Below are 22742 nucleotides of genomic sequence, written 5' to 3'. Positions count from 1 at the left end.
CACCTGTCCATTCTCATCCCTCAATCTTAATATTTATGACCTTATTTTTCCTAGATGTGGGGCCATCCATGACTGAGAACGTTTTCAGAATTTAACAGCCAATGAAAGGGGGGAGGGGACGCTTCCTGGCAAGATAGTATAGACTCAGGCCTCTACCTGCCCCATTCCTAGATTCCCAATGAGACGATCAATGGAATATTAAAAGAGATCAAAACTTCTTTCGGCACTAAATATTAGGGAAAGGTGCTCAATATGCCAGAAACTGCAAGGAATTGTGCTGGATACGGTACAGGTGGGATGAAATTAAAGAAGGGCAAAGAAGGCTGACACGTGACTGTCCACTCTGAAAGAGGAGCGTCCCGATAAACAAATCAAGCAGATCCTGAGAGGAGCGCTCACCCGCTAACTCAGAAGGTGAAGAACAGGAGGGCACGAAAGGCTACGGGCACCCAGAGGGCAGGCCTCTTGCCTCTGGAGGGCAGCAGCAGATGCACACAACCTGTGGTACTCACAGACCCCAGGACGTGTTGCCGGCACAAGCTGCCACTTGGAGAAGAGAAGCAGGCATTGCTGAGGTGAGACACTGGAGAAAGCAGGTACGCTAGGCATGGGCCAAAAGCTGCCATGGCTTGTCCATACTGCAAGCATCTACGCCACATAGACACAAGTGATGCAGTACACTCCAGCTTATCAAATCTCTTAGACGGCCATGTAAGGATACGTTTCCTTCCTTCCTCCTTAAGGTGAAGGAGCTGGCCGGGAATCCGCACTAAGTTTTCACAGAAACGATCTCAACACTTACTTGCCTATAAGCCAGTATTAGTCCTCTTTCCATAGGAGAAACAGACAAGGACAAATAACTAGATTCATGCAAAAATACTGCAGTTCAAAGGAAAGGAACCACTGTGGTTGAAACTGTCTCTTCTGAAAAAGTTTTACTCAAACTATAAGAAAATTTACTTTGAAATATTTCTCAATATTTCAAGAAGACACTTGATTCAAGAAGGCACTGCATCTGTGAAAATGGGGCAATGAGACACCAAGACGGAACAGTATGACATCAGGAAAGATTGCTTGGAGTTGATTTTTTTAATAGTATTGCTTTAAAATGATGATGGGGCCAGCCCCGTGGCACAGAGGTTAAGTGCACGCACTCCACTGCTGGCAGCCTGGGTTTGGATCCCGGGCACGCACCAATGCACCACTTGTCAAGCCATGCTGTGGCGGCGTCCCATATAAAGTGGAGGAAGATAGGCACAGATGTTAGCTCAGAGCTGGTCTTCCTCAGCAAAAAGAGGAGGATTGGCATGGATGTTAGCTCAGGGCTGATCTTCCTCACAAATTAATTAATTAATTAATTAAAATTTTAAAAAAATAAATAAAATGATGATAGATGGAGTGAACAACAGAACACATGCTACAGAAAAATCAAATCACTGAAGTGGATGAGTGAACTCCAAAAAACCTCCTAGAACTCAGAGGGAAAACAAAAATTAGTGACAGAAAAGATAAGATTCTGGAAGCCAAAATATATATATAACAGGAATCTTAGAAAAAAAGCAGAAAACAGAGAGATAAAAGAACAATCAAAGAAACAACAGAAGAATATTTCCAGAGTTGCAAAAAGGCCTGAGTCTGTACTACAAATTGGTTCACCACGTACATAAACATATTCTGTTCAAAAATTAAAAATAAAGTGATACAAATGTCCAAAGAGAAAATATAATTTACCACAATAGAATCAAAATGAAGATGGCCTCAGTCATCTCCCTAACATCAAATATCAGAGATCAAGAGAACAATATCTATAGAGTTTTTAAGGCGGAAAGTTTGTTACTCAAGAATTCTATAACTATTCAAGGAGATATGAACATGTGAAGATAGAGAAAGTCACTCTCGGATGATGCAAGGACTCAGAGTATATGCTGCCACCATTCCCCTGCCATCAGCCTTCATGAAAAAATGGTCAGAACCCATACTTTAGCTGACCAAGAAGAGTAATCAAAATAATTAAAACCTCAGTAAAAAAAGACTACCAGTGAGCATAAAAGTAGTTAAATAATTTCAAATATGGTTATTTAATGCAACTATAAAAAATAAGACTTGAAAGTAAAGATGCTTCTCCTAAAAAAATAACACATTAAAAATCTAAGTCAAAAATCCAAGAGAGTATATTAAAAAATACCTGGGAAGTGGCCAGAAGGGTTGAATATAGCAAATGTCGAGAAAAACACATCTCAACAGAAAAAGGGGCAAAGATGATCAGCCAATGAATAGTAATAGAAGGAAATGTACAAATGGCCAATAAACATGAAAATGATCAAACTCATCAATAAAGAAAGAAATGCAACTTAAAACAGCAGCATGTTATTTTCACCCATTAAACTGGCAAAAATATTTTTAAATTGTAATGCCCACTATTGTCTAGGGTGAGGTAAAGTAGGCTGGTGGAAGTAAGTGACAACCACAGTTCATACACTGCAGGTGGGAATGTAAATTATAAACAATCTTTCTAAATAACAGTCTGACAATATAATATGAACAGTTTTAAAATATCCATACTCTTATCCCTCACCCTGGTATTCCACTTCTAGTAATCTTTCCTAAAGAAATAATCATAAATACAAAGATATATGTATATATGTTCACTGGAGCAATATATATGACATCAAAACACTGGAAATGAATTAAATGAACAAAAGCAGGTGATTAATATTTAAGCCATTTTTAAAAATCATATTTTCAAGGAATGTTTAATAAGGGAAAATGCTCAAGATATAAAAGTATTGAAAAAAGACACAAAACATTATATCTAATATGATATTAATTTTCTAAAAAGAAAAAAATAAACATATATTCCCAATTATACAAAAAAACACCAGAAGAAATTAGACCAAATAGTTAAGAATGATATTATCTCTGGGTGGCAATATTATGATTTTTTTTTTTTTTTTGGTGAGGAAGATTAGCCCTGAGCTAACATCCATTGCTAATCCTCCTCTTTTTGCTGAGGAAGATTGGCTCTGGGCTAATATCTGTGCCCATCTTCCCCTACTTTATATGTGGGATGCCTGCCACAGCATGGCTTAATGAGCAGTGCAGAAATCCACGCCCGGGATCAACACCTGAGAACCCCAGGCTGCTGAAGCGGAGCGTGTGAACTTAACCACTACACCACCGGGCCAGCCCCCTATTATGATGTATTTTTATTATCTACTTTACACTTTCTTATAGTTTGTAAATTCTCTACAATGTGCATGTACCATATTTAATTCCAAAGTACACATTTTTTTCTTCATATTTAACGTCTCTGAAATTGGAATACACCTTAAAATTGATGACATCTTTGACTACATGACATATATTATTACCTTTGTACTTAGCAATAAAAAATAAAACAAGAAGTATTATTTTTTAAAGATCCAAAGGGAAATATTCAATGAAGAGACCCTCATAAAAGAGATGTTCATTCCCCAAATAAAAACCATGGCACACTGCCATCCGTAAGGTGGTAAGAGTTTTGGTTAGTTTTGTAAATCTTCCCCCAAATACAATTTTCCATGGGAGTGAGAGCTCTTTTATAAAAACAAGTACAGAGGTGAAGATGACCTCAGGGTACACAGCTTCCTCCTCTTTTTTTTAAATTAACTTTTATGGAATGCTTAATTTTTGTTGGGTTGTGAAAGAGAACAGATTCTTGAGGTTAATAATTCATTTTTGCTTTCTAAATATGCAAAAAGAACTTTAATCTCACTTCGGCAAGGGCTGCCTTTACTATTCCAGGTTGCAGCTCTTCCCAAGAGACAGGAGGGCAGAGGGGGTTGGGAAAATGGAAAGATGAGAAGGGATGGAGATTAGGTTGCCAGAAAACCTGAATGAGGTAGTTTTCTTCTCTTCCCCCTTGTATACACAGAGCCATCACTTCTGCCCACTGCCCCAGTGAACTGTGGGAACCAGAATTTCCCAAATAAAACTAATGAATGAAACAGAAGCAGCCACTCAAACCTCTAAGTCCTGCTCCTTCATATACCTTTTGACTTCCCTCTTTATTCACGCCTATCTCACACTTAATTTTCCACCGGCAATTGAGGAAGGTGGCTGTGGTTTCTGGCTAATACCTAGGGAGGAAAAAAGGATGCTCTCTCCAAGTATGTGGTGAGTACCTATTATGTACAAGGCACTAAGTGCTGCGCATAGTACAAGGATATATGTAATACAGTACTGACTCTCAAAAAGCTTACTTCTAGTAGATGAAATAAGACTTCTATACCAGTCACTATAGTCCAGAGGGAAAACAGTTATGGCATCCATACTGACTGGTTGGTACCCCTGCCATTGTGGGTATTAAATTTTTTTAATGTCACTCCTAAATAGGTGAGTTATACATATACCTAGTTAAAGGGAAAAACATGACAAGGTGGAGGGAACAGTGTGAACAAAGATAAGGAAAAAGGTTTGTGTCAGGACAAATTTTAGGACAAAGCCACCACAATGAATTGAGCAAGGACTATAATTTGTATCTTTTTCAAATTTTGTATATGTTTTATCGGGCCTAGAAGAACTATTCCACAGGAAGAGTTTAATGAACCTCCATCATGGGGTATACAGTCTGGCCTTGAAATCTGCTGCGGGGACTGACTGACTCAGGAAAGTCAAACACATTCCTGGTCTAGTCCTGAGCTCAAACCTTCAACAAGAATCCAAAAAAAAAAGAAAAAGCTTCATTCACGGTCATTCTTCCACTGTCTTTACAGAAATGGCAGAGCACACAAAGGATATGCAATCAAATTAAAAGCCTGAAAAATTCTTTTCCACAGCTCATGCTTTTAGGAGTTATGTTATACAGATAGAGAGCCAAAGAGGGCATATTAAGACTGTCAGCCAAAGGAAAAATTCCACGCACCAACCCAGATGCAGGATTATCCCAATACAGCTTGATTCTTATTGAAAGAAATATGAGAGTAGAAAAGGATCTCACAATTCATAGTAAAACATCCATCCTCAGCCCAAAAGAAAACAAGACATTTTTGTTACCTTTCGTGGGTTTCTTAATACAAGATTTGGAAGAGAATGTACAGATTGATCCAGACACTGTGTCAATTTAGAAAATTCTATGATGTCACATGGTTATTTGGACTGGATATAAGGAAGTGAAGCATGGGTCACTGAAGGAATAGACTGCCATGGAAGATTCTACAAGCTGTCTCCGGAGATTGCCAAGTATTAGGTGAATGGCCATCTGCTTTGGGGAGGGACTTTAAAACTTTTTCCAGCCAGGAGCTTTCAAGGACAGAATAAACATTTCCTTTTGCCTACATGGCAAAGATATATTGCCATGAAATGGGGGTGGGGGGGAGCTAATCCTTGGTTCATTCACTCATTCAATAATTATTTATTAAAGCACCTATCATGATCAAAGTACTGTGTTAGGTGCTGCAGAGGTTACAATTTTAGGAATCTAAAATATAGTAGATAGAAGGCGTTTTTAGAAAATTCCAAGAAAGCGAAAGACATGGGACCCAAGTAAAAATGGAATTAGCAAAGAAGTGCAATGAGAAGAAATCTCAGTATGATAACTGCACCACATGGGTTTGAAGAAGCCAGTATTTATCAAAACATTAAATAAGTAGTATAACAAAACATCTAGTGACAGAAATATCACTACAGCATGATTCTTCTATCAATAAGAATAATAAAAGGCAATTATGAATTCCAGGGAGAGGGAGAACTACACAAGCAAGTCATGGTTCAAATACAAAGCAAGCTAAAACGCAGCATGATTCTGAGTCTTTGATGAAGAATAAAATCTTGACCTGACACTGCAACATTCCCTTTCAACTGACACAAATTTAGTGATTACAGTGGATTACATCTTCTATTTATGGATCCAGTCACTCTATTTGTTTCTGCAATAAATACATATATAAGCACTGCTATGTAGTGGCTTTCAAATTTCAGAGTCAATGGTCAGAGAAAGCATGGCAGTCTTATCAAAATTACAGATTAGTACGTAAATGTTATAAACTTCAAAAATGTGAAAGTAACGGTGGGGATGAAAGAGAACTTTAATTCCCCATCTTACATACCAAAAGTCATGAGAAAGCATCTATATATTGGTTATAAAGGTAATCAATTAAGGAAAAAAACCTAAAAATAAATGTTAACTAACAAAAGTTAGCAAGAGTGAGAAATAGTGTAAGAGAGCCAATTCCACATTTTTCCTAATGGAGAAACTGATAGTGCTTAAAGTTGTTGGATAAAGAAAGAGCAGTATTAAGCATATGTTTAAGAGCTAGAGGTAATCACTTAAAGAATAAAATGCAAATACAGTGAAAAGTATTTACTTCTAAGAAATGAAACTTGGGGGTAGGTGGCAAACAGTGTTTCTATTTTCCACTTTAGATCATCCTCAACTGTTTGAATTTTTATTTCCTAGGACATATATTACTTTTATAATACCAATAATAATATGAATGAGGTACTAACATGAAAAGATCTCCAGGACATATTATTAAGTTAAAAAAAAAAGTACTCTAGTAATATACATAATAAAGTCCTATTTTTGTCTTTTTTAAAGTAGCAGCAATATATTTGTAAATACATTAACATAATTATATTTATGCTCACCAAGTAATGCTTACAAAAAGACCAGACAGGAGAGGAAGGTAAAAGAGAACTTCCACATTTTATTCTATATAGTTCCATATTGTTTGAATCCTTTACAATGAGAATACATGTGTATTCATCTATTAATTGTTCAATTATTTTTTTCCACATTTTTAAAGAAAAAAGATTCCATGACTATAAAATTAGTAAAGAAGCATAGTTCAGTGGAAGAAAGAATGGCTTTGGTCTCAGAAAAACCTGGATTCAAACACAAGCTTCCCTATACGTCACCTTGAACAGGCTATTTATACCTCGCTAAGCCTCAATTTCCTTTTTTAAAAGAGCTTTATTGAGATATAATTCACACACCAAACAATGCACTCGCTTGCAAGTATACAGCTCACTGTATTTTAGTATGTTCACAGATTGTGCAACCATCACCACAAACTAATTTTAGAGCATTTTCATACCCCTAAAGTAAACCACATACTCATTCGAAGTCAATCCCTATCAATTTTCTTTTCTGGGAAAAAATGAGGATCGGAGTGGGAGGACTACCTACATGATAGGCTTGTTATGAGAAATAAATAAAATATATCAAAGCCTCCAGCATGGTGCCTAGCCCTCAGGAGGTACCCATCACATGTATTTCAAGTACAGTTCAAGACACAAGTGATACAGAAATAAGCAAAAAGACTGGACATGATAGAAAGTGTAAGAGATAGGCGAAACTTTTCAAGCACCCAGCAATACACTTACGTTTCTATCCTCAGAGCTTCCAGAAGCCATGCCCTCTCCCTAATTCTACTGAATACCAAAAAAATCAGGTATCAAGTTGAAAAGCACAAGTTTGAAAATGTCAGCATTTAGGGGCATATGTTCGAGTGAAAGTTTTAGGAGAAGATACGCATCCTCGACTCTGTAAAAAGGGAACAGTAAAAAGCAAATACTGCAGTTGCTGAGACAGTAAAAAGAACACCGTAAGTTCATATCGGACAAGCAGTTGAAACTACACTGTCATGTTTCTACTTTTCAAAGTGAAAATCAACATGACAGGTGCTCATTTGGCTGTTCAAGCACTTTCCACTTAAATGGCAATTCCTCAAGCTTACCGACTGCAGCCTGAAGTTATAATTTATTACTGTTTCTGTATTATTCCCTTGCCTCGGCAGAAAGCAGAACATAGCACCTACATTTCAAGACCCATGAGAGGTAATAAAGCATAATTATTTAGAATTTATGATTAAGCCATAAATTACAGGTACTTTTTACTTCAGTTGGTCAGTCAGAGGTTGGGAGACGAAGGGAACCGGGCTAGGGGAAGAAATAACAAAAGCTTTTTCCTTGGAATAAAATGTCTAAATCAGGGCAGGACGGAGGGACATCTGGAGGATTTACACAGACACCACAGTCTCCAAGTTAAGTCTCAGAGGAGCCCGAGGCCCACGGCCTCTGTTCTTCCTGCTCACAGGGCTATAGGCTCCGACCAGAGTGCTCATGTTGACTCCAAACATAGAAGCACGGCCGATTTTCAGATTACACCACATCAAAGGTTCACAGTGCTCTGGGCCTTGCTGCCCTAAGCCACAGGTATTTCAAAGAAGGTGAATCTAATCCACAACAAGCTACTGCCCAGGCTCTATAAGTAAACTCAGCCTCCACCAAGGTAAGACTGTGGTCACCACAGAGCTCTGATTCCACAACAGCCAGATGGTGGCTCTTCTCGCCCTCAAGAATCAATCGGTGAGATTTCCCTTTCCTGTAGTTCCTTTATGTGGCTATGGAAACAGATCTGGAACAGTTAGGTGCAAAGCTGCCAAGACTCAGGGCATGAAGCAGGATAAGAGCACAACACTCAGCACTCTCCTGTCACCCACTCGCCTCACTGATTCTCCCATACACTGTGGCCTGGGTCCCAATCTTCACAATAAGTCCCCACATTCCCATCGCAGTTTGCAAAGCACTTTCCCACCCGTTTTCTTACTTGGCCTCACAATAACCTTGGGAGGCGGGTATCGTCAGCGCTGGTCCCGCGGTGGAGGCCGAGACTGGCGCAGAGAGGCGCTAACACTGCATGGCCAACAGACAATGTGCAGCCCAAGCACTGATAGAAAACGGCCTTTTCACTACCCTACCCTAAACTGCTGGTGAGGTAAAGCAAAACCAAAACGAAGCACTGTGCATTTCAATTTATATTGCCTTTTTCTTTTTTTGCCATGGAATTTTTACTTGGCAACTGAAGCTTTGAAATAGCTGATTGTAATAGTAAACAACAGATATTTAAAAGTGAGATTTAGTTGGATTTAAGGACACTAAAGTAAAGAGACCAGATAGAACAGAGTCATGAAGAGTGACATGAAAAAATAATAACAAGAAGTGAAGGTGAGGAATAAAGGAGGTTTGCCCCAAATGTTTACCTACCACTCACCTTTATCCTGAAACATCCCACACCTCCACACCCGGCTCCTGGTTAATGAACATAATTTGGTTGATGCCCCTTGAACTGTATAATCTGTTCCACAAAAAACAAACCCACGGTTTGTCTCCAAGCCACGTTTAAGTCCCTAACTCCCTGGTTACATTCAGTCTATGGAAAACATCTGTGGCAAAGTAAATCATCCTACTCTGAGAAAGACCAGAGTGTATTTTTTTTTTTTTTTCTCTAAGTGTGTTTTGAAGTCCTGGTTGGAAAATTAGTGAAAATTGTAAATCTGTTTGCAAATCTGGTCATGTCTAACTCTGAGATTAGGGCAAAGATTCCAATTTAAAAGTAAAACCGCGACAACCCCAGTTAAGCGTGTCCTCAGGCGCTGCCAGCAGGGCCTTCACTTACCTCCACAGGCAGCGGATTTATTGCAGGCACCCGACACGTTCCCCATCAGACACCCCTGGAGTATTTCCTTGAGACAGCAGGGTTCAGTCTGCACTTCCTCTGCAGACCAATATATTATTATAAATTGAGCTAAACTGTTTCCTTTTCATAAGTGCTGTGAAGTTCAGATTTCAGATATCAGCCCCTCCTCACGGCTCCTTATGGCATTTAGGTTTTAGAAAGTAAAGAAAAAGGGTAGCATTAGACCATGGATGCTTTCGTTTTTGTTTGGTTTTAAGAGGAGATGGAAGAAAATTCATTTTAGAAATTGAATATGACATCTTAACCAGGAAAATATACTCTAAATGCAAACTTCGGGTACCATGCGCTGTGTCTGAGCCAGTTCAGTAGGGTGGCAACTATCTCTTCTTCATCTGAAGACAGGAGTGGGGAAATCAGAAATAGATATTATGTCTTGGATATTAGCTCCTATAAAATAATAACACTTCTGTTTATCACCTACAATAGCTGAAGGGACCCAACGTATATTTAAAAATGTATATTCATTATAACATATAAGTCAAAAGGACAATGAAATTTTTTAATATTTTCATTATTAATCTCTTTCTGAGGGAAGAAAAACATAACTTTAATAAGGCATGGAAAAGAAAGAAGCAAACAGAACATCATCATCGTCTTCTTTTCTTCCCTACCTGAACCACTTAGTCCTAAAGCCATCAGGTGAGGCAGAGGCATGCCAGCGAGGGAGGGGGAGGAGGGCACAGAAGCCCAGAGCAGGGTCAGTGCCCCAGCGGGGGGAGGAGGGCATCCACATGGGGAGGAGGATGGCCTGACATGGGTGCCAGAGCCCAAGTGGCATAAAATCACAACTTCCAATCCAGGCTTCTTACCAGCTGTGCAACCGTGGCTAAGTAACTACATCAATCTAACCTTCAGTTTTTTCTTTTGCAATATAGTTACTATCTACTTCTTAGCGTTATTGAGAAGATTAAAAGAATGCTTGGCTTTGTTGTTAGTCCCCCAAAAACGTCACTGTTATTCATATACTACTATTACTCCAGACATATATATGTATAGAAAAAAGACTGAGGGCTGGCCCCGTGGCTTAGCGGTTAAGTGCGCGTGCTCCGCTACTGGCGGCCCGGGTTCGGATCCCCGGCGCGCACCGACGCACCACTTGTCCAGCCATGCTGAGGCCGCGTCCCACATACAGCAACTAGAAGGATGTGCAACTATGACATACAACTATCTACTGGGGCTTTGGGGGGGGTGGGAAAGGAGGAGTATTGGCATGGATGTTAGCTCAGAGCCGGTCTTCCTCAGCAAAAAGAGGAGGATTAGCATGAATGTTAGCTCAGGGCTGATCTTCCTCACAAAAAAAAAAAAGAGAGAAAAAAGACTGAAAAGGGACATACTAATCCGGGCATGAATCTGATTTTTACCTTCTTCTTTCGTTTTCTGCTTTTCAGAGTTTCTTTTCTCTACAACGAGCATGTATTACTCTTTCAATCAGAAAAGAAAACATGAGATGTTATTAAATAAATGGAGACCAGCTGAACTTTTACAATGTGTATTTACTACTTTTATATATAAAAAATTAATAAAGCTATTAAAAATGAGAGAGCACCATTCTCTCATTTCTTTAAAGATGCAAACTGCTAAAAGAAACTCCTGAACAAAGTATCCAAAGAAATGTGGCTTATTGGCTGACATTAACACCTATTTATACTCAAGGTGAATATCCATATCTGGGGGGTACATTAAAAAAATGAAATAATAATCTGTTTTACTTACAGATGATGCTCAACGATGGGGCAAAGATTTCAGAATAGAAACTCAGTTCCCGAGGCAATCCCGGGAGGGGCAGGGGGAGAGATGATCTTAACCCTAAAAACATTCCCATGTAGAGATTTCAGTGTATTGGGATCCAGTCTCAATGGTCCCTCTTAGAGTGGTAAAAGCGCTGTATATGAAACCTGCAATCCCTTCTGGTCCCTGTTCTGCCTCATACTAAGTGACCTTAGGCAATTTACTTAAGGAAAGAACAATCTCTGCACCATCTCCTCACAAGGTTGTTTGGAGACTGAATGAGATTCCTTAAGTGAAACTGATTTGTAAACTGTAAAGCAACATGCAGATGGAAGGCAAGAGATTTAGGGTTTACTTAGATTAGTGTTCAACAAATGCAGGAATCATCCCATGAGAAGAATTTAAGAGGTAAAGGGACACAATATTAAGTATCATTGAACCACATGTGAGAAAATAATTCCCTACCTAATGATCTTCCAAACTTTCTGCTGACGTCCAGGAGAAAGTCTCAGATTGGTACCACTATATAGTTAGCACCTCTCTAACAGTTAATCTCTCTAATCTCCCTTTTTAACAGACACGACAGGACTCAGACTCAGGATCTTCAGCAAACAAAAGTAGCAGGCATTTAATACTGTTTTACTTTATATATTTATAAAACTCTTCTAATTACGCCAAGTGATACTAGTTTTCCAATTAAGATAGTGATATAAAATCTCCTAAAATAAATTCATTTCAGTGAAAGAAAAAAAGTGAGTTTCTTTAGAGAGAAATATTACCTAAGTAATAGTACAGTAGCACATGCATATGACAAGAACCTTGAAGTTGATGTGCAAATGACTGAAATTTGGAAAACACTTAATGAGATAATGGCCTAAAGAGCTATTCCAAACTCTGAATTCCTAGAAGTCAAGAACCAAGTTTTATCCATCTTCGATGTCCTCCAGAACCTCATGCAGCACACAGAACACAGTGGGCTCTCTACAAATACTCATTTAATTGGGAAATCATTCTTGTCATAAATGCTGGGTTTAAGCCTTGGTGCTCCCTGCCTCTAAAACCAACACATGAGTAGATTCCCCCAGGCAGGTAAGAGTGAGATAAAACTAAAACTAAATAACCCTGAATAATCAAGAGCTAAAGCCAAGGAGAGACCAAACCCTAAGGAGCTTTGTGAGTAAAAAACGATACTGTTTGCACACTGTGCATTGGAAAACAAGTAGAAAGTCCAAAAACAAAACAAAAAACTTAGAGCAAAGAAGCAAAAAAACAAACTCCACAAACCCCACAGCTTCAGTTAGCCTAATCACAGCTGAATTACTGCTTCCCAAAGAACTAAATGACAAGTGGAGAGAAAGCCCTGGTGTCAGGCCAGCTGCTCTTGAGAAGAAATTAAATTCAAAACTAGAAAAAACTTTCTAACTAAGAACTTATATAGACAGAGAAATATTTTTAAAATTTCACACCGATAAGTTGATTTAGATGATTTAGTAGCTCCGATGAAGAATTCTGAAAACTGTTTAGCACATTGGGGAACTCCATAAACACAGAGAATGAAAAGAAAAGCAACTTTTAAAAATTGGCAGTATGTCCAAAAAAAATCTAGTTACGTACATATAGAAGTTTCATTATCACTACAAAATACTTGAAAAGTTTATCTCAAAAGACATATTCAAAATATGCACCCAATAATTTAAAACTTAGTTACTAAGCATCAATATAGGTTTGATCCCTTTAATTACCAAGCATAAAATAGCAGTCTCCTTGGTGAAGGGGTATTGCCAAACCAGGTGTCTCTATGTCCCACGAGATCTTAAAACCAACATGCCAAACATCAGGATCTCTGCCTTCGAGTTGAGGATCCTCCTCACTTTCCTCTTCAGGGCCTGTACAGAGAGAAAAGAGTAATCAGAAAGGAAATATTTCATCCAAAGTTCTGGGTTTTACAATATTATCTTAGGAATAACTGAAGTTTTAATAAAATATGGATGCGAAGTGAACTATACCCTTTTATGTCATATTTTTTAAAAATCACATTCTTTACAATATTTTTAACATGTCATTTATTTTTTAATAAAAAAAAATCTTAAAATGGTAAGGAAATAATCACAGATACCAAGAAAAATAAAAGAAGATTGTTTTGTTCAACGCCATACAAATAAATTAGAAAATCTGGATTAAATAGATAGCTTTTTTAGGAAGATATTATTTACCAAAATCAACTCCAGAAGAATCAAGCCACAAAAGGTATAGAGGAAGTTGTCAAAGAACTATCTCTTAGGAAAACACAGGCCTAGAGAGTTTCAAAGGAAAATTCTACCCATTTAAGGAGTGGATAATTTCAATACACTTTAAATTGTTTAAGAGCATAGAAAAAGAAGTTTCCAAATTCTTTTCATGAAGATAGAGTAACACGTATCAAAACCCAAAAAGAACACACACACACACACACACACACGAATATCACATCTGAAAATCAATGCAAAATTTCTAAACATAAGGAAATAGAATCCAAATCCAGCAGCATATTAAAAGAATAACATTCTATAACTAAGTAGAACTTATTCCAGACATACAAGGATAGTTCAATATGCAAAAGCTTACACTTAAAATTCATCATATTCATAGATGAAAACAAAACAACAAAATCATGTGTTATCTGAAATACACAAAAGTATTCAATAAAATACATGCTTTCATGATAAAAACCTCAATAAAACAGGAACGTGTGGCTGATTCCTTACCATGATAAAATACAGATCTATCTCAACCCCAAAGTCAGCATAATATTTTAACAGGGAAACATTAGAAACATACCCAAAGTTAAGAATTAGAAAATAATATCCTTTATCACCACAATGACTCATCATTATTCTGGAAGAAATGGTCAACACGATGGTGCCCTCTGGAGTTGCGTAACAGAGGAGCCCTCATTAGACAAAAGAAGAGGTAAAAGATTTTTTAATAGGAAAAAATATTTTTTTGCAAATATGATTATCTGCAAATCAATTAGGAAAAATATATCCCAAGCAATAGGCCAATTAAGAAAATGCTAGCTATAAAAGTATGCATATAAAAATATCTAGTAAGATTCTTACATGTACATTGTCTACATGAGCAAAAACTTTAAAATATTATTGAAGGGGCTGGCCCTGTGGCTTAGCGGTTCAGTGCGTGCGCTCCGCTACTGGCGGCCTGGGTTCAGATCCCGGGCGCGCACCGACGCACCGCTTGTCCGGCCATGCTGAGGCCGTGTCCCACATACAGCAACTAGAAGGATGTGCAACTATGATGTACAACTATCTACTGGGGCTTTGGGGAAAAAAATATATATATATATATATTATTGAAGGACACAACAGAAGATTTAAACAAAGGTAAAGACATGTTCTTGGGAAATAAGACTGAGCATCATGGAAATCTCAGTCCTCCCTCAATTCATCTATAAATTTGACACAAACACAATAAAAATATCTACAGGATTAAAGGTGAGTAGAGTTGGTAACTGGACAAGCAGATTCTATAATTCATATGGAAATATAAAGAAGCGTAGGGACCGGCCCAGTGGCGCAAGTGGTTAAGTGCGCGTGCTCTGCTGCGGCGGCCCGGGGTTCACCGGTTCGGATCCTGGGCGCCCACCGACACACTGCTTGTTAAGCCATGCTGTGGCAGCGTCCCATATAAAGTAGAGGAAGATGGGCATGGATGTCAGCCCAGGGCCAGTCTTCCTCAGCAAAAAAGAGGAGAATTGGCATTGGATGTTAGCTCAGGGCTGGTCCTCCTCACACACACACACACACACACAAAAAAAGAAGCAAGCATAGCCAGGGAATTTTTTTAATATATAAAGAGCTCCTACACATCAATAAGATGAAGATCAATAATCAAATTTTAAAAAATGGGCAAAACTTAAGAAGATAGAACACATAAAAGGAAATAAAATGAGTTCGTAAACATATAAAAAGATGTTCAAACTTATTCATAAAAGAGAAATGCAAATTAAAGCCACAATAGATATTCTTCACCTATCAGATCAGAAAAGATCAAACACTTTGATAAAATATGGTGTTAGTACGAGTGTAACAAAATGGCACTCACATACTCTCTGTAGAGGACAATTTGGCAATGCCTATCAAAATCACAAATGCATAAACCCTTTGAACTTACAGGAATTCCACAATTCCACTTTTAGGAATGTATATTAAAATTGCAACTTGCAGAGGTTGCAAAATAACTTTTGAGCAAGGATTTTTTTTGTAGCACTGTTTATAAGAGCAAAAAATCAGAAATAATCTAAATATCCATCAATAAGTTTCTGGTTAAATAAATTACGAGATGTCCAGGCAATAAAATACTATGTAGCCACTAAAAGTAATATGACTATGCACTAATATAGAAATATCTGAGAGATATATGTGTGTGTGTATATATATATATTTTTTTTTTTTACTGAGGTAACATTGGTTTATAACATTATACAAATTTCAGGTGTACCTCATTATACTTTGATTTCTGTGTAGACTACATCTATTCACCACCCAAAGTATAATTACCACCTGTCATGGTACACGTGCCCTTTTACCCCTTTCACCCTCCCCTCACCCTCCTTCCCCTCTGGTAACCACCAATCTGATATATTTTTAAGGGAAAGAAACTAATCGGCTATAATTTGTGTAAAACATACAAGCCCATACTAACACATATGTGTGTATATGTACATATAATATTTCTGGAAGGATACCTAAGACTGATTTTTCTGGGAGGAGAACTATGTGGCTGGGGTACAAGTGGTGGGAGGGACACATAAAAGAAGTGGAAGGCACACACTATGACCTGCCTACACTACTAGTCCCGCGGGGATGGCCCTACAGAAAAACTTGTAAAAGTTCATGTAAGAAATATTTACTGAGCACTTACTATATACTAGGCACTGACCCGGGCACTTGGGATATATCAGTGAATGAACCAAAGAGCCATGACCCAGCTTCTAGTGGAGCTGTAAATGCTCATCACTGATGACTAGTAAGGGGGCATTTTAAATTCCATTAGACTTTAATCCACTAGACTCTGGTCTTCAGGGGGCAGGGTCCATTCTTCTGTTCCGCCCACATTTAGAGCCCTAGTAACTGGCACACAGAGACATTCAATGAACACTTATACTAAGCTGCTTGCTTAAAAACAAAACGTTCTCTCAGTTCACACCACTCACAGTCCCTACTGTGCTAGATGGCAGGAAAAGAAAAGGTTAATTCATGAAGAAACAATGCAAATTAAATCAAATAACATAAAGCAGGACACTGCTAAATTAGCCCAGTTCTCAGTACTAGAGAAGTTCAGAGAAGAGACAGGTTCAGGGAGGGTTAGAATGGGTGGAGCAGAATTCTTGGAGAAGATCAAACTGGAAAGACAAGTAGGGTTTAGACTTGCAGAGGGTAGAGTAAGAAGTGACGAGGGAAGCGAAAAAGATGCCAAGTTTTATGCGATCGAACGGACAATAAAGCATGTTGTACTTAGGCTGCACCGTGTACATGTCACATACACAGTCCAAGAGTACATGCACCCCAGATAGCACATACACGTATGCAGATCCCTATGTTCTGAACATCTTACCCTAGAGAAACTGCACAAGAGCCAAAGGCAGTAAAAGAAAGGAAAAAATGAACTCCCCTTTATAACCATTCATTCACATTACTTTGCACAGGTACGGTGGAAAAACCAGACCAGAAATCCAAGTTCATGGTCTCTTCAAGGAAGGAACGCTACTAAATGACCTTTAAGGGCACACCCAACTTTGGGTATACTTCAATTCCCTAAGTTTTAATCTAAAATCTGATACTGCTATGTGAACAGAATCTTCCCTTTTTTCATATTTGTTATTTCTGATACACGTTTTCTCAAGTACTTTCAGTTAAGGGGAAATTTTGCTAGGTTTCTTTGAGAATAAAGTCATATAATAAAAAGTTCAAAGCCATTTTCTAGGTTAATCTCAAAAACATTTTAAAGAGAATCCTCTGGAACAGGGATGACAAATACCTTACATATAAGGGGACACTACTAATTCATTGGATGTGGCTTTTTTGAGCCTCGGTGGAGAATTCTGCAATTTTCTCCAGGCTCTGCAGGAAAGAGAGGTATGATCAATTACTGATGTCGGTCATAGCCACCAGAAGCGTTAGTTAGCAGCACTGGAACCAGACATTTGCTATCCACGTCTGATGACACTCTCCAGGCAGCTCTTATTTGTACATAATACATAGTTACACCTGAAAACAGCAGAATTTGCAAAACTAGATCCCACGAATCAGAAAAGAGCTCACAAAGGTGTACAGCTAGACCTGCACTGCATTTCCTTAACAAATCTAAATTAGTTTTTCCTTAACAAATCTAAATTAGTTGCCAGCTGATAAAAGTATTTTGCATAAAAATACAAACTTGTAGCTACTCTTGAACTACAAGATCTGGTATCACTGAGCCAGTCACAGGTGGCTGTATGTGAGAAGCAGCTGCCCCTTTTAGACAAAGCACGTGCTCTCTGCAAGTGGCAGTCCCAGTCAGCCACTTCCCTCATCCTCGGTACCTGTCTGGCCCCTACAGGCACTGAAGCCTGTGAACCTTGCTCTAGCCCACAGGCAAATCAGGCCCATCACCTGCTTTTATCCCTGAAGTTTAACTGGAACACAGTCACGCCCATTCATTTCCATACCGGCCCTGGCTGTTTTCACATTTTACAGCACGGCTGAGCGGCTGAGACACAGATCATACGGCCCACAAAGCCAAAAATATCTCTTATCTGGCCCTTTCAGAAAATGTCTGCCAACTCCTGCTCTTGAGTCTTGATATTTATGATCTGACAGAGATGTCTACTACACATATAGTGAGAAGCCGCGGGAATAAAATAATAATGACGTAACATGACTAATACCTAATCATGTAATGCGATGAACAAGAGCATACAACATAATAAAGTAATTAATGCTAAATTATTTGCTATCCAGATCAATTTAGCAAAAGAATATTGATATGAGAAATCATATGTTTTATATCTGTGATATCCCAAAGCTTCAGGCTGCTTCCTTCTAGAGGGCCCTAATGACAAGAGAGGTAGCAAAGAGCACAAGAAAAAAGAATAGAAATATTTTAAGAAGATTTTTCATACATCCCTCTCTGGTCAAATCAACTATAACTTAACTTTAAAGAGAAATGATTTTAAACTATAAAGACAATGATTTTCAGGCGGCTTTAATGCCACTGAGTATGGATATTCTAATAAGTGGTAATCTTTACAGGCTAAAGGCTGGTTGACTCCTTTCTTCTCTAACTTTCACCCTAGCACTCTTCTCAATGTGGCACCAATCAAGTCTTGAACGACAAACAGAGACAGTAATTGCAATCAGTGTTTCCTGATGTCTCCCATAAATCCAGCACCTTTGAAATGTGCTCATTAAAATAACGTTCTGTTGAAGGTTTGTTTCCTCCTTGGGCTGGGTAAGGAGGAGGGAAGCTGTATGTCGGATAAATTTTTTATTGCATAAGTTAGTGTTGCTCACTTTCTCAATAAAATCAACTTGTAATTATCTAGAACAACTGCAACTGATTACTCTTGCCCATGTTATTTTGGAAACAAGCAGAGGCAATAGGCTCCTACTTGCCTGTAAACCTCAGTAACGTTGAAAGGATTTTTGTGTGTGTGTGTGTGTGTGAGGAAGATCAGTCCCGAGCTAACATCCATGCTAATCCTCCTCTTTTTGCTGAGGAAGACCGGCTCTGAGCTAACATCTATTGCCAATCCACCTCCCTTTTTTCCCCCAAAGCCCCAGTAGATAGTTGTATGTCATAGTTGCACATCCTTCTAGTTGCTGTATGTGGGACGCGGCCTCAGCATGGCCGGAGAAGCGGTACGTGCCCGGGATCCGAACCCGGGCTGCCAGTAGCGGAGTGCGCGCACTTAACCGCTAAGCCACGGGGCCACCCCAACGTTGAAAGGATTTTAAAGCATCTCAGTGTTTTTGGCGCATTCCCAGCTCCCTATAAGCAAACTGTTAAAGAAGTAAAAGATGTGACAAAATACAAAAGAATGCTAAGTTTAAACGTCAAGTTTAAAATGTCCAAAACTTCCCCCCAAAATTAACCAATTTGGTTTTTTTATGTTAACCAGTTTTTGAGAAAAAATTAATTCCATTTAATAAAAGATAAAGCCATCAAATATTTTGTTTACATCTTCAAAGCTGTAGGCAACCATTGTTTCCTAGGAAACAAAGCTAGAAGCCTCAGCATGAAGGATGAGATGACTGTTCTAATAAAATAAAACATATCGCTTGAAACTTTGTACTATATTTAATAACATATACCATTAATATTGTATGTCAGTAATTTCCCTGATATGTAAGTATATATTCATCATCATCACAGATTAAAAAACAGCCTTATTTCCTAGTCCCTATTCCTTAGCCAAGTGCTAAGACTTCTAAGACTTTGGCCCTGGCAATTATCTTCTCTGTTTCCTTAAGCCCACATCTAGAGGGGCTGAAATAGCAGGTCCCTTCCTATCCATGTCACGGATCCTGAGGAGGGGGAAACCCAGAAGCTGCAGATGGTCAGCTGGTACACGAAGCCCAATGATACTTCCTCTGTCTAGCACTGGTCTGTAACATTCCCCTGTCAGGGACAGGAAATCCATTTTTAAAAATGGAGAGAGAGAGACAGGGGAAGGGGAAGGTGTGAGGTTGGGAAGACACACTTGAGGAGGGAAATGCATGGTGGGTGTGGAAGAGCATAGCTGATTCTGAGTTGCAAAAGTATCACACGAACAACATGGATGTGCAAGAGAAGAGGCCAGAGAGGTGCGCAGAGGCCAGGACACGGAGGGTTTTGGGAACCACGGTAAGGAATCTAGACTTATACTGAGGGTAATGATAGACACTGAAGACTTTTTCATCGGTCAGATCTGTTTTTCAGAATGATCCCTCTAGAAGGCAGACGCTACTATGTGAAGACTTTGTATAACTTTTCTGGACAGGTTTCCAAAGCAATGGCAAATGACATACGCCAGAGAACATTCTGGAAACATTCCTGAAGGACTCTATCCCTAGGAAGGAAAGGTTAGCCAAGGAGAATCCTCCCTGGAAGAGTCCGACAATTTACAAATGCTTTCCTTGACTGGCTGTGAGGACCAAGGAGTCAAGCCTGCTGCTGACACAGAGCATACTCCTCAGCCACTGGGGGAGGAGTGGTCTGAGGAGACGGAGAAGTCTGAAGGAGGTAAAAAAAAAAAAAACCTAATCAATCCCAGCTCAGAATCTATAACAAGCCGCTGCTCTCAGATGCCTCGAAACAAGAGGTTCAGGACAAACGCAGTCCCTTGACACAGATCAATTGTAAAATTAATTATAAGTTTTCTGAGATTTCAGGGGAAATATTGAAAACTCTTTACTGAAAAAGCTAAAGCCCTTCAACATGATGTCTGGCTCTGTCAGCTTTCAGATTAAGCATTTGAAAAAAAAATTTTTAAGATATAAATATTCACATACATAGAAGAATCTCATTACATCATGTTTCACGGACTTGGGGGAAAAAAGTAAAAGTGAGAAAAGGAGAGAAAAACTGCTCTGGGGGCTCTTGGCTAAAGCTTCAGAACCGCCACATTATCTGAAGTAAAATATGAAACGAGAAGAGGAAGCAGAGGTACTTCTCAAATAATACATTCTCTAAACCAGAGCTTCTAACAATAGAGGTTGCAATTCGTTGGGCAACCTCAGGAAAGCACAGCGAGAATCATGGAGACTTACAGGAAACTTCCATGCTGTAAATAACATAGAAGACCAGAACCAAACGGGATTAATCAAGAGGATATTTGTTCATCTAGCTTCAGGCAAAGCTTTGTCCAGCGTTCAAAGTACATGTCCGAGACTCAGTTTGTCTCCTTCACAAAGCTCATAAAAAAGAAAGAGGGTGGCCACAGAAGCTGGGGGCAGTCATCTGGGGGCTATGAGAAGTTTGCTTGCCTCAAGAGAGGAAAGTAACAGCTCAAGAACAGCCAAAAGACCAAGGGGAAGAAACTGGAAACTGACACACTATTACTGTTGAAACAAGGTCCACTTGAAGCCACTGAGATCTCTGGTCTTGGTATTACGCAAGATAATTCCTCATCTTTTTAAATAAAGTCCATTTAGGTCAGGTATCTGCTACTTGAAATCAAAAGAATCCTAACTCTAAACAGAGACTGTAGTTGCAGAAATCAAAGAGTTCTTGGATAGCAGCCATGACGTAGCTGAACAGTCCAAAGTACTGAAGAACAAAAACAGTTACTGATTTTGGGCAACAAATACTTAGTGATTTTCCATTATCTGCAGATACAAAGAAGGATCAAGACACAAACCATGTCTCCAGGAAGCTTACAATTCTAACTCAAGTACGTGTAAAACTAATGTATGGCCTTAGAAGTCAGGACAGTAGTTACTGTTAGGGGAAGGAATACACTGGAAGGAAGAATTTCTGGGGTGCTAATAAATTTTATTTATTGATCTGGGTGCTAGTTACACACATATGTTCACTTTGTGGAAATTTATCAAGCTGTATGTTTATGTTATATGTTGTATTTCAATAATTAAAAAAAAAACCTCAAAAGACCAGTTGGAAGATAAAGTTAAGGAAATCTCTTAGAGAGCAGATTTAAAAAATACAAAAAGTTTGAAAATAAGAGAATAAATAAGAAAAGTAGACGAACAGTCCAGAAAGTTCAAGAACCAAACTACAGGGGCCGGCCCGGTGGCATAGTGGTTAAGTTCACGTGCTCCGCTTCAGTGGCCTGGGGTTCGCAGGTTCAGATCGCAGGCGTGGACCAGTACACCACTCATCAAGCCATGCTGTGGTGGCACCCTACATACAAAATAGAGGAAGATGGGCACGGATGTTAGCCCAGGGCCAATCTTCCTCAGCAAAAAGAGGAAGATTGGCAACAGATGTTAGCTCAGGACTAATCTTCCTCACCAAAAAAAAAAAGAAGAAGAACCAAACTACATGGATTCTAGAGAGAAGAGAAAATTGAAGAGGAAGAAATAATTAACAAATTCAAGAAAATGTCCCACGCTGAAGGATATCAGTTTCCAGATTTAATGGACCTACCAAATGTGAGTATAATGGATGAAAAAATATCACTGTGAAATTATAAAACATTAGGGAAAAAATCCAACCAAAAAAAGTCACACAAAGGATAAAGAAAAAATCAGAACTCTCAACACGAATACCAGAAGATAAAAAATATTGGTGCAATGCCCTCTGAAGAAAACTCTGAAGAAAAATTATTTCCTACCAAGATTTCTACACCTAAACCATCTATGCATGTCAAGGTAGAATAAAGATAATTGAAGACATTCAAGGTCTCAGAAATTTACCTCCTAAGCACCCTTTCTCAAAAAACCATTAGAGGTCCTGCACCACCAAAATAAAGAAACAAATCACAGGGCTGGCCCCGTGGCTTAGCAGTTAAGTGTGCGTG

The 22742-nt window shown here is 38.8% G+C and overlaps 1 protein-coding gene across 2 annotated transcripts in view; it reads right to left on the bottom strand.

The window, feature by feature from the left end:
- FTO (FTO alpha-ketoglutarate dependent dioxygenase) overlaps positions 1 to 22742 on the bottom strand; it is a 358292-nt gene that overhangs the window by 217924 nt on the left and 117626 nt on the right. For both annotated transcript variants that reach the window (XM_058527826.1, XM_058527827.1), the window contains exon 4: positions 12991 to 13134. In XM_058527826.1, the coding sequence (XP_058383809.1) occupies positions 12991 to 13134 (144 nt within the window). The remainder of the gene's footprint in view (positions 1 to 12990; positions 13135 to 22742) is intronic.

This window comes from Diceros bicornis, chromosome 32 (genome assembly GCF_020826845.1).
Source record: "Diceros bicornis minor isolate mBicDic1 chromosome 32, mDicBic1.mat.cur, whole genome shotgun sequence".
Lineage (NCBI taxonomy): Eukaryota > Metazoa > Chordata > Mammalia > Perissodactyla > Rhinocerotidae > Diceros > Diceros bicornis.
This window is presented reverse-complemented; position numbering and strand designations above follow the sequence as displayed.